At 40.5% G+C, this 13,153-nt stretch overlaps 2 protein-coding genes across 2 annotated transcripts in view; both read right to left on the bottom strand.

The window, feature by feature from the left end:
* LOC106535607 (synapsin-2) overlaps positions 1–10,368 on the bottom strand; it is a gene marked incomplete at its 5' end in the record, with an annotated part of 39,852 nt that extends 29,484 nt beyond the window's left edge. The window contains 1 exon segment of the mRNA XM_014032650.1: positions 10,345–10,368. Within this exon segment, the coding sequence (XP_013888104.1) occupies positions 10,345–10,368 (24 nt within the window).
* Positions 4,961–13,153, bottom strand: part of syn2a (synapsin IIa) — a 9,417-nt gene continuing 1,224 nt past the window's right edge. Inside the window, exons 2-11 of the mRNA XM_014032651.1 lie at positions 10,345–10,402; positions 10,176–10,267; positions 9,845–10,001; positions 9,592–9,681; positions 9,412–9,474; positions 9,178–9,320; positions 9,013–9,087; positions 6,898–7,000; positions 6,603–6,749; positions 4,961–5,734 (exon numbers count right to left, since the gene is read on the bottom strand). Coding sequence (XP_013888105.1) covers positions 5,600–5,734; positions 6,603–6,749; positions 6,898–7,000; positions 9,013–9,087; positions 9,178–9,320; positions 9,412–9,474; positions 9,592–9,681; positions 9,845–10,001; positions 10,176–10,267; positions 10,345–10,402 — 1,063 coding nt within the window. The 3' untranslated portion in view covers positions 4,961–5,599. The remainder of the gene's footprint in view (positions 5,735–6,602; positions 6,750–6,897; positions 7,001–9,012; positions 9,088–9,177; positions 9,321–9,411; positions 9,475–9,591; positions 9,682–9,844; positions 10,002–10,175; positions 10,268–10,344; positions 10,403–13,153) is intronic.

Here is a 13,153-nt window from a genome sequence, read left to right as displayed (position 1 = left end):
CTTAAGTACACAAAATATCAGATAAATTTAAGACTAAAGGAATTTTCTTAGAGGAGACTTTAACTTTTACCAACGTAATTTTATTATAAGACACTTGTACTGTCACTCTATTGTTACTTTGAAGTATTTTGTACAAACGCTTCGATATTCTTTGTGTTTCAGATTTACTTTATTTGTTACCACAGTAACTGAAGATGCTGCAGGTTTTGTAAGCATCAAATCCACCACCAGATGGCAACAAAATGTAAACCAGATGGTTTTTTTCCTCAAGCATAAATGTTGCTTATGAATCCTGAAGTGATTGATTATTTTTAATATCTTGTATCCATTCTTTTCACAAGAAGATTCCCATCTTCATCCAATTAACTCAACTAAAAAAACAATAAAAATGAGGAGAACTGTGTCTGAGTGATCATCAGTCTTGCAGCCTGATCTAAATCCTTTCACTGTCATATTTTAGGTTTTATTTTCCAACAGTGAGAGCAGTGAGTGATAAAGACTTTTTACTGCTGTGCTTTTATTAAGATTTGACATTTCTCTGTTTTTACCAGGACTCTCTAACATTCTCCTTCATTATGGGACAGAAGTGTGAGATGTCCTCTATGCTCTTCAACCAGATGGTCCACTCTGCACCGAGCCTCTCCTGGAGCGCACAAGTCCTTTCATGTCGGGCAGCAGCCTGGCAGACAGCTGTGGGGGGCCGGGGGGAGTCTAGACAGAACTTCTTCAGCTGGAAGTTCAAAAACCCCACAGAGTTCTTGCTCTTAGATCTTCTGGTGCTCTGGGCCTGGTCGTTCAGCTTTTTTGCAAGTTAAAAAAAATCAAAATCATCGTCACCATCTGGATGTCTGACAAATCCGTTTTGCTGAACAGATTTTTATCCGTGGGAGCTGCATGCTGATATCTGCAGAAATATTGTTGACATTTTCCAAGACAAACAACAGCCTGATGGTTCCAGCTTCTCTGCTGCGTCTGTGGTGTTTTACACTGATCTGAAACACTTTGCGTGGGCTCTGTGGGTAGAACCAGTTACAGCTGTCAGGGATGTAATTTGTTTCTACAGTATAGAACCATCTCCAAAACCATACATAAGTTAGATAACAAAAAAAAAACTTTCCTGCAGGAAAGGGTTACTGTATATAGATTTTCATATTTCCTCATTTGCACCTTCAAACTTTCAGTTGTACATGTCCTGATGCATCTCAGTAATCCAGGTAGAAAAAATATAAGTAGGTCCTCTGGATGGGTTCTTCTTTAGTGAAACGTTTCATCTCTCCTCCAAGAGACTTCTTCAGTCTGATGAGTTTCAGGTGATTTCAGCCGTATAAGCACTGCCTCCACATGGTGGACAAACAGGTTAGTCACATGCAAAAGAGGGACATCGCCTAACAATAGGCTTGATTTGCTCTATTGTTCATAGAGGGTCATGTGCCCCATCACCTGACTTATTGGTTTGGATGCTGTGTTTTTTAGGTGTTGTGTTATGTGTATGTAGTGAGTGCAGGCGGGGCTTGATGTCCCCTTGATTTTGTCTTTTTTTCCTGTCTATTGTTAAGCAATGGCCCTGTTTTGCATGTGACTAAATAGAGCTAATCAATCCTATTGTTAGGCGATGGCCCTCTTTTGCATGTGACTAACCTGTTTGTCCATGTGGAGGCAGTGCTTATGAGGCTGAGTTCACCTGAAACTCATCAAACTGAAGAAGTCTCTTGGAGGAGAGATGAAACGTTTCACTAAAGAAGAACCCATCCAGAGGACCTACTTATTTTTTCTTTTTGATTTCAGTTGTACAAACTTCTACACCAGCAGAAAAAATAGAAATGTAAACATTATTGCTATAAAACCCCTTCAGATTTCTGCCCAATCAGATAATAGTTCTCAGACACCACAAAAAAAAAAAGTCATGCTTTTCTTTCATCTCCAAGGGAGAGAACAAATTTGTCACTTCTTGTGAAGCACAGCAGCCAGAACCGAGGCTCTAATAACCTCACCTGTGTTCTCACACAGTGAATCTGGTGTTTCTACTCTGCTCCCAGCAGATCCAGCTATTTCTGTTCCACTGGGTGCATTTGAACGGGCCTGTTTTGTTTGTTTTCTTCTGGGCCTCAGACTGGTCCAGTTGTCCACCACCCCATGTGATGTTAGAGTATCATGAAAAACTTGAGCTGGAAGGATGAGGGCTTTGTAATCAGTGTGATTCCATCAGGGCCCCTAGATTCAGTGTGGAAATAAAAAAAATGCACCATAGTTATCAAAACAAGACACCATAATACATCCCACTCCTTGCACCGGGTTCATACCCTTTATGTACCAAGTACATACCCTGTAAATACCAGATACATACAGTATGAACTATCTGGTAAGTACATGATATGGACAAAGTAAATACTAGGGATATACTGGGTAAGAACCACATGAGCAATAGGTATATACAGGTAATTACCATGTAAGTTTGTGAAAATCATGTACATCTCCATCTTCTACTGCTTAACTGTGACTGGTAAATACTGTCACCTACATGGTACTTACCAGCACCATGTAAAGTAGTCTGTGTTTATTTAATTGTACCGTGTGCCATGTCTTAGTCGTAGTCATCACTAGTAATTACTAGGTACTTACCAAGTATGCATCTGGTATGTACCCTGCAAATACAGGTACATATGTACTAAGTATTAGGTATATTGTTTGTATAAGGTAAATACTAGGTCCTGGGTAAGTACCATGTGAGCAACAGGCAGAGTTGTAAAGTAACTACGTACAAATACTTTGTTACTGTACTTAAGTAGAATTTTTGGGTATCTGTACTTTTACAGATAATTTTCTGGTAAGATACTTGTACTTTTACTCAAGTATCACTTTGTGGTACTTTATACAACACTGACAACAGGTAAGTATCCAGTAAGTAAAAAGTATTCTATACATACCCGGTATGCACCAGGTACATGCTTAGTAATTACCATGTCCTTACCAGGTAATACTAGGTAAGTACCAACAAAGTACCATGTATGTATTGAGCTGTATGATGTTTTGCTGCCCAAAATAAAATCTGTCATGTTCATCCGGACTAAAATGATGAAACTTATAGAAATACTTGTACCGTATGAGACAAACAGCAGAACATAAAGGCAGCTGGAACACGACAGTACAAATATCTGTTCATGTGCTGGAAATGACACCATGCTGGAAGTGAAGTGTGCCAACAAAAGCAGCCGAGTTGTCTCACAGAACAAGGTAAACTAATGAAGAGAGACATCACATTACTCACACACGAGGTCACACACCAGCCATCTATTGCAAAGGAAGCTTTATTGCCAGTGACAACTGAGGAAATGTTCACAAATAATTTGTTCTCTGACAATTCACAACCTTTTCAACGTTGGTTTTCAAGGTACCAGAGTTCTGTAGTCCAGCAGGTCTTGCAGACACAAGTCTCATGACTTTCTCTGGCTGGGGTACCTCTGCACGTCAGTGTCATGGCATATCTCCTAATAAACAGAACAACACATCCATGAAGCCTCAGGCATGGCTTTCTACGAGGATACAATCACAGATACAATGGCACTTCATACAAATCAGGAAAGAACGGCACAGAACCGGCAGAATGTAGTTTGATAGTGACAAACCTGTCAAGGACGGCACTTTTCTTATACAGGTCGTTTGTTTTGCTTTTTAGCTGTTTCACCATTTAGACCAGTGGTTCCCAACCCTGGTCCTCAAGGACCCCTATCCAGCATGTTTTACTTGTTTCCCCGCTATTCAGCAGGTCTTCAGAAGATCGTTAATCACTCATTCATTCAAACCAGGTGTGTTAAATCAGGGAAACCTCTAAAAGTCACTGCTTTAAATGTTGACCAACACCTCAAGAGCTTCTCTGAGCTTGATGAGATATTTTAAAAATATAATATTGACTTAGTTTTATGTTTTTAGTATTGTCTCTGGAAGCCATTGATTCTTTGCCATTTATTTGTAAATAATAAATCAGATAACATGTATTAAAGCAGTGATTCTCAACCCTGGTCCTCAAGGACTCATTTTCTGCATGTTTAGATGTTTCCCTGATTTAACACACCTGGTTTGAATGAATGAGTGATTAACAATCTTCTGAAGACCTGCTGAAGAGCAGGGAAACAAGTAAAACATGCTGGGTAGGGGTCCTTGAGGACCAGGGTTGGGAACTAGGATAAAAGAAAAGCCACTGGACAATTAATAATAATAATATAAAAGAAAATAAAACAAGTGATCGGGACAACTTTTAAAAACTGTGGGTTAAGTATAGCTTTTTGAATGAATTTAATGGAAGATCTGATTTTATTGTTAGCATTATACCGAGAAAACAACAAATTATTCAATTAATATTGCACTTTTCGTCAACTCACAGGAACGGCAGTAACATGAGCACAGCATCTGAAGACTTGGGAGCTCTCGCATCGTTGTCACAGCAACGCTGCTGTAAAAGCTAAGAGTGTGAGAAAACCACGATGGGCGGTCTCTCTGTGTGTGTGTGTGTGTGTGTGTGTGTGTGTGGAGGAGATACACACATTTCGGGTTTTAAAAAACAAGATATTTCCAAGTGACTGGACATGAAATGAAACGAGTTAAAATAAAGCCTCCCTTCAAAGGTGTTTGCTCCTCATTCGGCAGTTTGAAACAGGAATCACTGTTTTCTGATGAAGAGCAGTGCAGGATTACCTCTCCCCTCACCAGTACCTACAGCCTGGGTTAGTGGAGACTGAAAGTAGTTAATATGTTCTTTGGTTCACACACCTGCACATCACCCTAACCCTAACTCTATGATAAAAATCTTTCATAAATTTTAATTTTTACTTCTATATGGGAATAAACTCTTTTCTACTAGCTTTTATATTTTCTATAGACTGGAATATGGAAGTTAGAGAAACATAAAAAATACTGCATGTCTCTACTTGTGTGTTTAAAACTCCTATCTTATTGCACATTTACAATGCATGACTCACAAGGAACACAGCCATGTTAGATATTAAACATACCACTCGGTCAGACGCTTATAACTGACCTGCACCTGGCTTTGAACCGATCATGCAAAAACAAAAAATAAATATCTACTGTATATTAGTAAGAAAATAATCACCACTACAGCCATACACACCCACTTATCCTTACACATATTAGCATATACAGAATGTTCCAAAGTTCAAGAGATATCTAGAAGTACACATCAAATAAAAAAATAAATTAAAGTTAAACCAAACCACTGAGCAAATGAAAAGTTCATAGCAGGGTCAAACAGGAACCAGAGAGCAGCACTGAACTCAGTGTAGGCACAATCTTCATTTTACACATTATCAACAACAGATCCAAACAGAAACAAAACAAAAATCCCCACAGCTACTAGAACACAGGTGAGTACACAAACCAACAGGTGAACAGGTTAGACGGTACGACTGGACACTGCATAGAGTTCAAAACTAAAACAGTCCAGGCCGGTTTCCTCCCTCCCTTTTTAAAGATCTGACCCTACAGCTGGCAGCATCCACACAAAACACGTCGGTACTTGTGTTGGGCTCAGGTTCACTCCGTCCCCTGGGCTCTGACGGTACTGCTCCTCCTCCCCGGGGTCTCTTCAGTTGGCCTGGACTGGTTTTGGACCCACAGCGACGCCGTTACAGTCGAGAATATACTGCAAGCAACCTTGAGGTGGACGCCCGGCGCCGTTCTTGGTGAGCTCGCCAGTGACCTCGCCCTTCTGACCAGCTCCCTAAAAAAACAACAAAAAGGAAGAGAGCACATGATTACAGCTGGGCATGGACAAAACGAAGAAGTGTCCCTGGTGTCGAACCTCATGTTTTTGTACCCAGAACTGTAAAGTAACTAAGTACAAATACTTCTTTACTGTACTTAAGAATTTTTGGGTATCTGTACTTTACTTGAGTAATTATTTTTCAGCCTACCTTCTACTTACATTTTTTAAAAAGGCAAAAAGTAGAAAGTCGTTACTTTTATTTCATTTTTGCTTGTTTTCATTCCAGCTTGTTATTGTAAAACATGCGTAATTACTATCCTGTGCCTCCTAGTTAGAGTGAATTTAATTGTGGTTGAATGAGAAGTATAGATATATAAAATTCTGATACTGTATTAGTTTGTACACAAACAAATCATGTCACACTCCAGCAGGACAGAATCATTAAAATAAAAGAACTGTACTTAAGAAGTATTTGTATTTCATGAATTATATTATTGTATTTGGTCGCAGCCCTCAGATGGATTTTCATTTTGAGGAAAAGGTTTGGTCACCCTTGACATATGTATATAAACTAAAACAGTTAGACTAGTGCATCCTAAATTTAACATAAATTAATTATTTTTAATACGATATAGTAATTTCTGCAATTTTTGGGGGAGGTCACCTCTTAATAAATGTCATTACAGAAAATCTAACTGCTCATTTTAAATCAATACTTTTACTTTTAATACTTAAGTACAAAAAATATCAGATACTTTAAGACTTTTACTCAAGTAATATTCCTAAAGAAGACTTCAACTTTTACCAAAGTAATTTTTTGGTAAGATATTTGTACTTTTACTCAAGTATTACTTTGTGGTACTTTATACAACACTGTTTGTACCTGGGATGGTTGTATGGTGGTGGGTCTCTGAGGAGCATTAGCTTCTCTCTCCACTAACTGGTTCAGTTTTGCCAAAACCAACTCAGTGATCAGCTGCCGGTCCTCAGCCTGGTGCTCTCCAACCAGCGGCATGGAGGAACCAACGGCCTGCGCCAAATGGAGATGGTTATATGGGGCAAAGAAACTGAATAAAGAGCTGTTTGTTCATTCAAACAGGTTGGTATCTTCCAGAAGCATCACTATAGATCATTCACGTTGACTGCAGCTTTTAGTCCTGCCCATCTCAGATTCCTACCTCGGTGATGTAATCTCTGCCGTCTTTCCCATGGATTGCTTTAACTGCACAAATGTCCAGACCTCCGAAAATCTCAGAGCAGGTGTCGACCCACAGCTTGTACCTGAACAAAGCAATCAAAACATGACTCAGAACGCACTGTATCAGGTGACTGTTTTGTTTTTCACTCAAAACTGAACAGTTGAGAAACTGAAACAGAAATACTTTGGAGTGGTGATTGACAGGCGTGGTTCATGGCTGACATCTAGGTGCTGTTAAAGTCACGTATTGTGAATGCCTTGTGTGTGATGTGCTGTCATCAGTCTTAAAATGTATAGAAATAGACTAATTTTAATATAATTAAACATCCATCCATTCATCCATTATCTGTTGCTTGTTTCTGACTCAGGTTTCAGGGCAGCAGCTTCAGCAGGAAGACCCAGATATCTCTTTCCAGAGCCACAAGCTCTTCCGGGAGGATTCCAAGATGCTTCTCTGTCAACTGAGAGACCATCTCTCCAGTGTGTCCTGGGTCTTCTTCATGGTCTACTCTGGACACCTTCCTATGGAGGTTGCCAGGAGGTATCTTTACCGGATGCACAAACAACCAGCAGCAGCTCTACTCCGAGCCACCTAAACCTACAGAGTTAACTCAGTTTGACTGATAGTATCCACAGTCTCGCTCGATTCTCAGAGTCCGACGGATGAACAGAGAGCTTTGCCTTTCAACTACTCCTCACCCCAATGGACCAGTCAAGAGTCTGCAATACTGCAGAAGCTGCACCAGTTCATCTGTCAGTCTCACTCCTTGTTTTTCCTTCACTCGTGAACAAAACACTGAGATACTTCAACACCTCAACTTGAGGCAGAACCTCATTCCCAACTGGAGACTCCGATTTAAAGGGGCAATATCATGTAAAATCAACTTTTTTGAGTTTTATATCATGTTGTAATGTTATACTCTCATAAAAAAACATGCCCAAAGCCTTGCTCTGACTCATTCATGCATGTTTGAGAAATTCTGCAGCGTTTTTAGGAAGCCATGCTGAGGAGCAAAACGACAGGTGGGGACCAGAAACGCCCCTGGGACGTGTCTTTAAGTCGAGCTTCCTCATCACGGAGCACACCTCCCCACCCCCCACCCCCCACACCCTGCCCATGACTCCTGCTGGCTCTCAGCAGTAACATAGCAAACGAGTGAAACTGAAAGTGAAACTTAAACTGTCTGCTGAGCTCCTAACACTAGTTCTGTGAAGCTGTTTTTAGATTCAAAATACCTTTGAGGAAAAGTATTTTCAGATGCCAAGTAAACTGCATCATAGCGCATGCCACCCCCCCCACTGAAATGGGTGGGACAGAAGTGGAAGGTGGTTCTTAAAGAGACAGAGGCCAATTTCAAGGTGTTTAGAAGAGGAAGTGATGAGAAGATGAGTTTATTTTCTATTTAAACATAAAACAGCATTTTAATAACAGCTAAAGGTGACATAGATACTTTATTATGGTATAGTATTTAAATATATGCCTGAGAAACACATAATAGTGGCCCTTTAAAGTGCTTTTTCTCATTTTATCTGCTTAATCACACAGCACTGTGATCCGTTCCCGTGAGAGCTGAAGATCACGGCACAATGACACAGGACCACATCACCTGCAAATAGTTGAGACGAAATCCTGAGGTCCCGAGGTCTTGACTGCACCAAGAAATTCTGTCCATAAAAGTTATGAACAGAATTAGTGGCAATCAGCAGCCCTGGCAAAGTCTTACTCCCACCTTGAAAGAGTCTGAACAAACCAGACAGTCATACAGCTACAGAAACAGACCCCCAATCTCAGGGAATAAGCTCAAATGCCTTATTCAAGTCCACAAAACACGTATAAACTGGTTAGACAAACTCCCATGCCCATGCTTTTGGCTGGGTTCATGTTTTTCCTCAGAGGCCATGGTCTGCTGCCATGCTGCAATAATTTAGGTTGTCATAGAGCACCTACCAAGATAGCGGCACAAATTCTGACCTCGTTAGCATAAACTGCAATGTGATCGGCCTTTCCAGAATACTCCTGTATGTCAGTACATTACAGCATGTGGAATACACTGTTTATTCTGAGAATTTTTGTCAAGATGGGACTTGATTTTACCGATCAGTCATGGCCACCTGTTCAAGCATAGCAGAGCCCGTGTTGGTCTTCCAGTTACCAGATATGGATGTTCTCCTGAGGAACATAAAACATGCTTTAAGTTCATTTTTTCCTTTTTTTGCGGGGGTTAATGAATCTTAGCAAGATCGGCATAATTCTACATACATGTAGGCTTTGTAGTCAGTGCCGATCTTCTGGATTCTGATGTCGTATTTAGAGTCGATGAGAGGCTCTGTGACGGTGTAGGTCTGGGTGAGGGCCACGACACTGGCTATGTCCTGGAACTTACTGTGATTGTCCACCTTCACCTGTACACAAAACCATCAAACACACAAAAAAAAATGAGCACCTATAGTGTAGCATTACTTAATATGGAGAAAATGTAATAAAGAAACATACCTTGCCCATTCCGGAGTGGGCGTGTCCAATCTTTACAACAACAGGAAACGATGGCATGCTTACCTAGATAATAAAACTGCTGTGTTATTACATTTTCTTGCATTTTATGGCTTTATTTCTTTTGTTCATAAACTTGTGATTTTATTTTTCGAAAGGGAATATTTGCAATTGGGTCCTCACCATCTCCTTGTAGTTTGGGTAAAAGGTCTGTTCAATGAGAGGGAACTTCTCAGCCCCTAGTTTCCTGCACGTGTTGATAAGCTGAGCAAACTGCACAAACACAAGAGGAAACATTTCAGACATTAAATGGAAATCAACTCAGAAACCCACAGCCTGACAAATAAAAACAAGGTAGAAAGCCCGCCAAAAATTAATTTTCTCTGCCGGACACATTGTTTAAGGATAAAGAACTTCTTGGCTGCTGAGTGCTTACTGCCCACGGCTTGTCACAAAGATTATAGATGGACTCGAGGGAGTTGATGCTCGGGACGCCTCCGTACTGCAGACCGATGATCAGGTTGCGAAAATCTTCATTCTGGGTCATACTGAAGGCGTGTTGGCGAATGAGAACGAAGTCTGGCTTGAAGGATCTGGAGAAACAGAACAACAGGAGAAATGCGACCAAAACTGACCAGCATGTTGTCGACGTGGATGAGTCAGGCTGAGTCTCAGTGGGCGGTAAAAGCTTCATCAAAAACAGTGATGCACTGAAAAATGCATCTGTTCATTTGTGAGTCTTTTGTTGTTGTGTCGCCGTGTCTCACCTGACAACCTTGGTGCCATTTCGGAGGACTTGCATGTTCACGCTGCAGACTCCGTTGGCGTGAGCCACAACATTGATCTCATTGAATTCCGCCTAAAATCACAAAAGCAGAAAGTTACATGAGGACAAACGGTTTAATTCTCTGCATTTCATGAGAGCTTGAAACGTACCTGCTCCACTTTGATGTCGTAATCCCCGTGTACTTTCTTTCCTCTGAATAATTTCGCCCTGGGTGGAAAATATTTAAGTTTTACTAAAACAACAGAATAAACAAACTTTTAAACACAGATTTTTAGTAAACGTTATAACTAATGACATTTCATAAACTTTTAAATGTCACCTGTTTGGTTAAAATTTGAAAATGATGTCTCAATTGAGGTGTGTTGGCTTTCAGAGAATGTGATTTGAATAACTCTCAGCTACTATCACACAACATTTCTGCTCAACATCTGTAAAGACGCTTGAGTTAGACCCATTTTTGTGTGGGCTAAGGTTAGTTAGCTGCGGCAGCCATCTTTATTTTATTCCCAAAGTTAATCAGCTCTAGTCATTTATTAACCTTTATTTAACCAAGCAAGGGAGGTCTGGCAGCCTAACATACATTTATTTATTTATTTTTTTGTCTGTGGGAGGAAACTGGAGTACCTGGAGAAAATCACTGCAAACATCACACAGACCCCCCCCCCCCCCCCCCCCCAGATCCAAACTGGGGATCGAACGCAAGATCTGCTTGCTGTGAGACAACAGTGCTAACCACCAATCCATCGTGCTGACTCTAGATGTCAGAGATTACTTTCAGAGAGTTTCCTTAATGGTTCTTGAGATATTTTGCTAACAGACAGAGTTGAAGCCAATTTAGCCGTGAAACCTCCCACACTAATGACAGGTGTTTCAGTTTCACTGTTGGATGTACAGGGCTTACCCTATACATCCAACAAATAAACTGCAGCAGTTTCATTCAAAACTGTTCTCTGGTTCACGAGATATTTTGCTAACAGACAAACATGCACACACAAACAAAAAGACACTATCATTACCCGCCTTTTGCTTTTCTCCAGCAGGCAATAATAATGTGTTTTTTGAGACAAGCAGAGTTGTAGGTCAGTTAAATATTAATGATACTGACTGAGCAACACAGCATCTCTGACACGTCCTCCCTTCAGTCAGGCAACAAAGAACGCTCTGAAACATTACGCAACACTTTCAAAGGATGACATATTAGAAGCAAGAAGAAAAAGTTTGGTTCAGGAGGAGCGTGTTCACGTGAACAAGGTGTGTTTTAACATGATCACAACTGGATTACTGAGACGATGCTGCTGCTGCGTCAGGTTAACATGCAGGAGTCCTACCCTGCAGCAGAACTTTCAACTATAAAAAAAGACAAACCAAAGTGTCCGTCTCCATCTATTTTCTCGAGTTGCCATGGTGAAGGCTTCATTTGGCTCCACAGTAGCGACAGCACCTACTGCAGCACAGCAGTGGTACAGACTGTACACTGCTTCAGCCCATCAGAACTTGGAGAATGCACACATTTCAAGGGGAGCTCTGTGTGCGTTCACATATTTTGTCAACATATTTTCAAAGCTCTTTCACTTCCTCTCAGTCTGAATCCCCCTGCTGTCACATAACTTGCGCTCGCTGCTGATTAAGCCAGGGCTTTAAAGCTGAATAATGCATCCACGGGCTAATTAGAGCACCGGGAGGAGAACAGGCATTAAAATATGTATTTGGTGAAACTCAAACGCCTGAATGAGTCACAAAGAAAACAGGCCTCTGCTTTCATTTTTAGGCTTTTATTTCTGAACAGAGATGTGTGAGGAGGGTAAATCGTGTGAATTGATTGATGTGTTATCAGCTAACATCAGCCACGAGTTTAAAGTGATGATGTTTCAGTGCAGTGCATTCATATGGATTAAGGGACATTGCATTTTCTGCAAAAATGCTGTGAGAATCCTTAGTGCAGAGTTACAATGAAAATGAAGCTTAAACTGAGTTGTTAAAGCTGAAAATACAGTAGATAAAAGTTAAAGCATACACCAAAAAAGAAAATACAAGACAAAAAGAGTCAAATACAATGTCAATAGCAATAAGTCACAAAACATTAGCCTAAAGCTAAATGCAATAAAATGCTTGCTAGCCCAGTCTGGCCAAAGTCTGGCCCACATGCACAACACTCGGATTAAACCCTGCAAAGAATGATGGCCCTTTGGTGGCTGGACTGTCTGGTTTGCCAGAAGTGGTCCATGCTTGGGCTGGCACCACATAAACCGAACCACATGGGCCACTTGTGGAATGCCATCATAAAAACAAAGCCATCATTACCAGAACTGGCCCACATCTTGTTAACAAACCACTTGCCATGCCAGCAGTCAGCCATAGAGCTAGTCTGACACACCAGATCTGGCCCACACCTGCCTGCTACTGTATGTGGGAAAAGTTATAAAAAGCTAGCTAAAAGCTAAAAGTGGCAAATTGCGTTTAAAGAGCAAAATATTTGCAACAAACAATTAGCTAAAATTAACTAAAGGCTAGTAGTTAAAGATTAAAGTCACTAATAAGATAATGGCTGTATCTGCATCCTTCAAAGATCAAATTTGTCAGCTGCTTGTGTCACTGTGCGCCACCAAAGTTTGTCTGAATTTGAAGACTCCTCCCATTGCAGCCCACACATGCATCCTCCTTTTTCCCTGGTTTGAGGAACGGGTCTGTTCTGGGCCCAGCCCATCGTAAGATGCATTGCAGGCCCAGAAGGAGTTTTTTTTTTATTTTTTTATTTTGCTTGTAATGGTGGATGAAGTGAGAGAAAGGAATATAGTTTTAAATAAAAATATAAAAACTGAAAGTTTAATGCAGTTGTGTTGTTACACGTTTTTAAAAATATATTATTCTTGTCAGGAATCAAACAAGCTCATATTGTGGGTCCCTTAGTTGTTCAAGTATTGCCTCTAATCTCATTTTATTAATTGATAATAATAATAT

Source organism: Austrofundulus limnaeus, unplaced genomic scaffold, assembly GCF_001266775.1.
Source record: "Austrofundulus limnaeus strain Quisiro unplaced genomic scaffold, Austrofundulus_limnaeus-1.0 Scaffold1505, whole genome shotgun sequence".
Lineage (NCBI taxonomy): Eukaryota > Metazoa > Chordata > Actinopteri > Cyprinodontiformes > Rivulidae > Austrofundulus > Austrofundulus limnaeus.
This window is presented reverse-complemented; position numbering and strand designations above follow the sequence as displayed.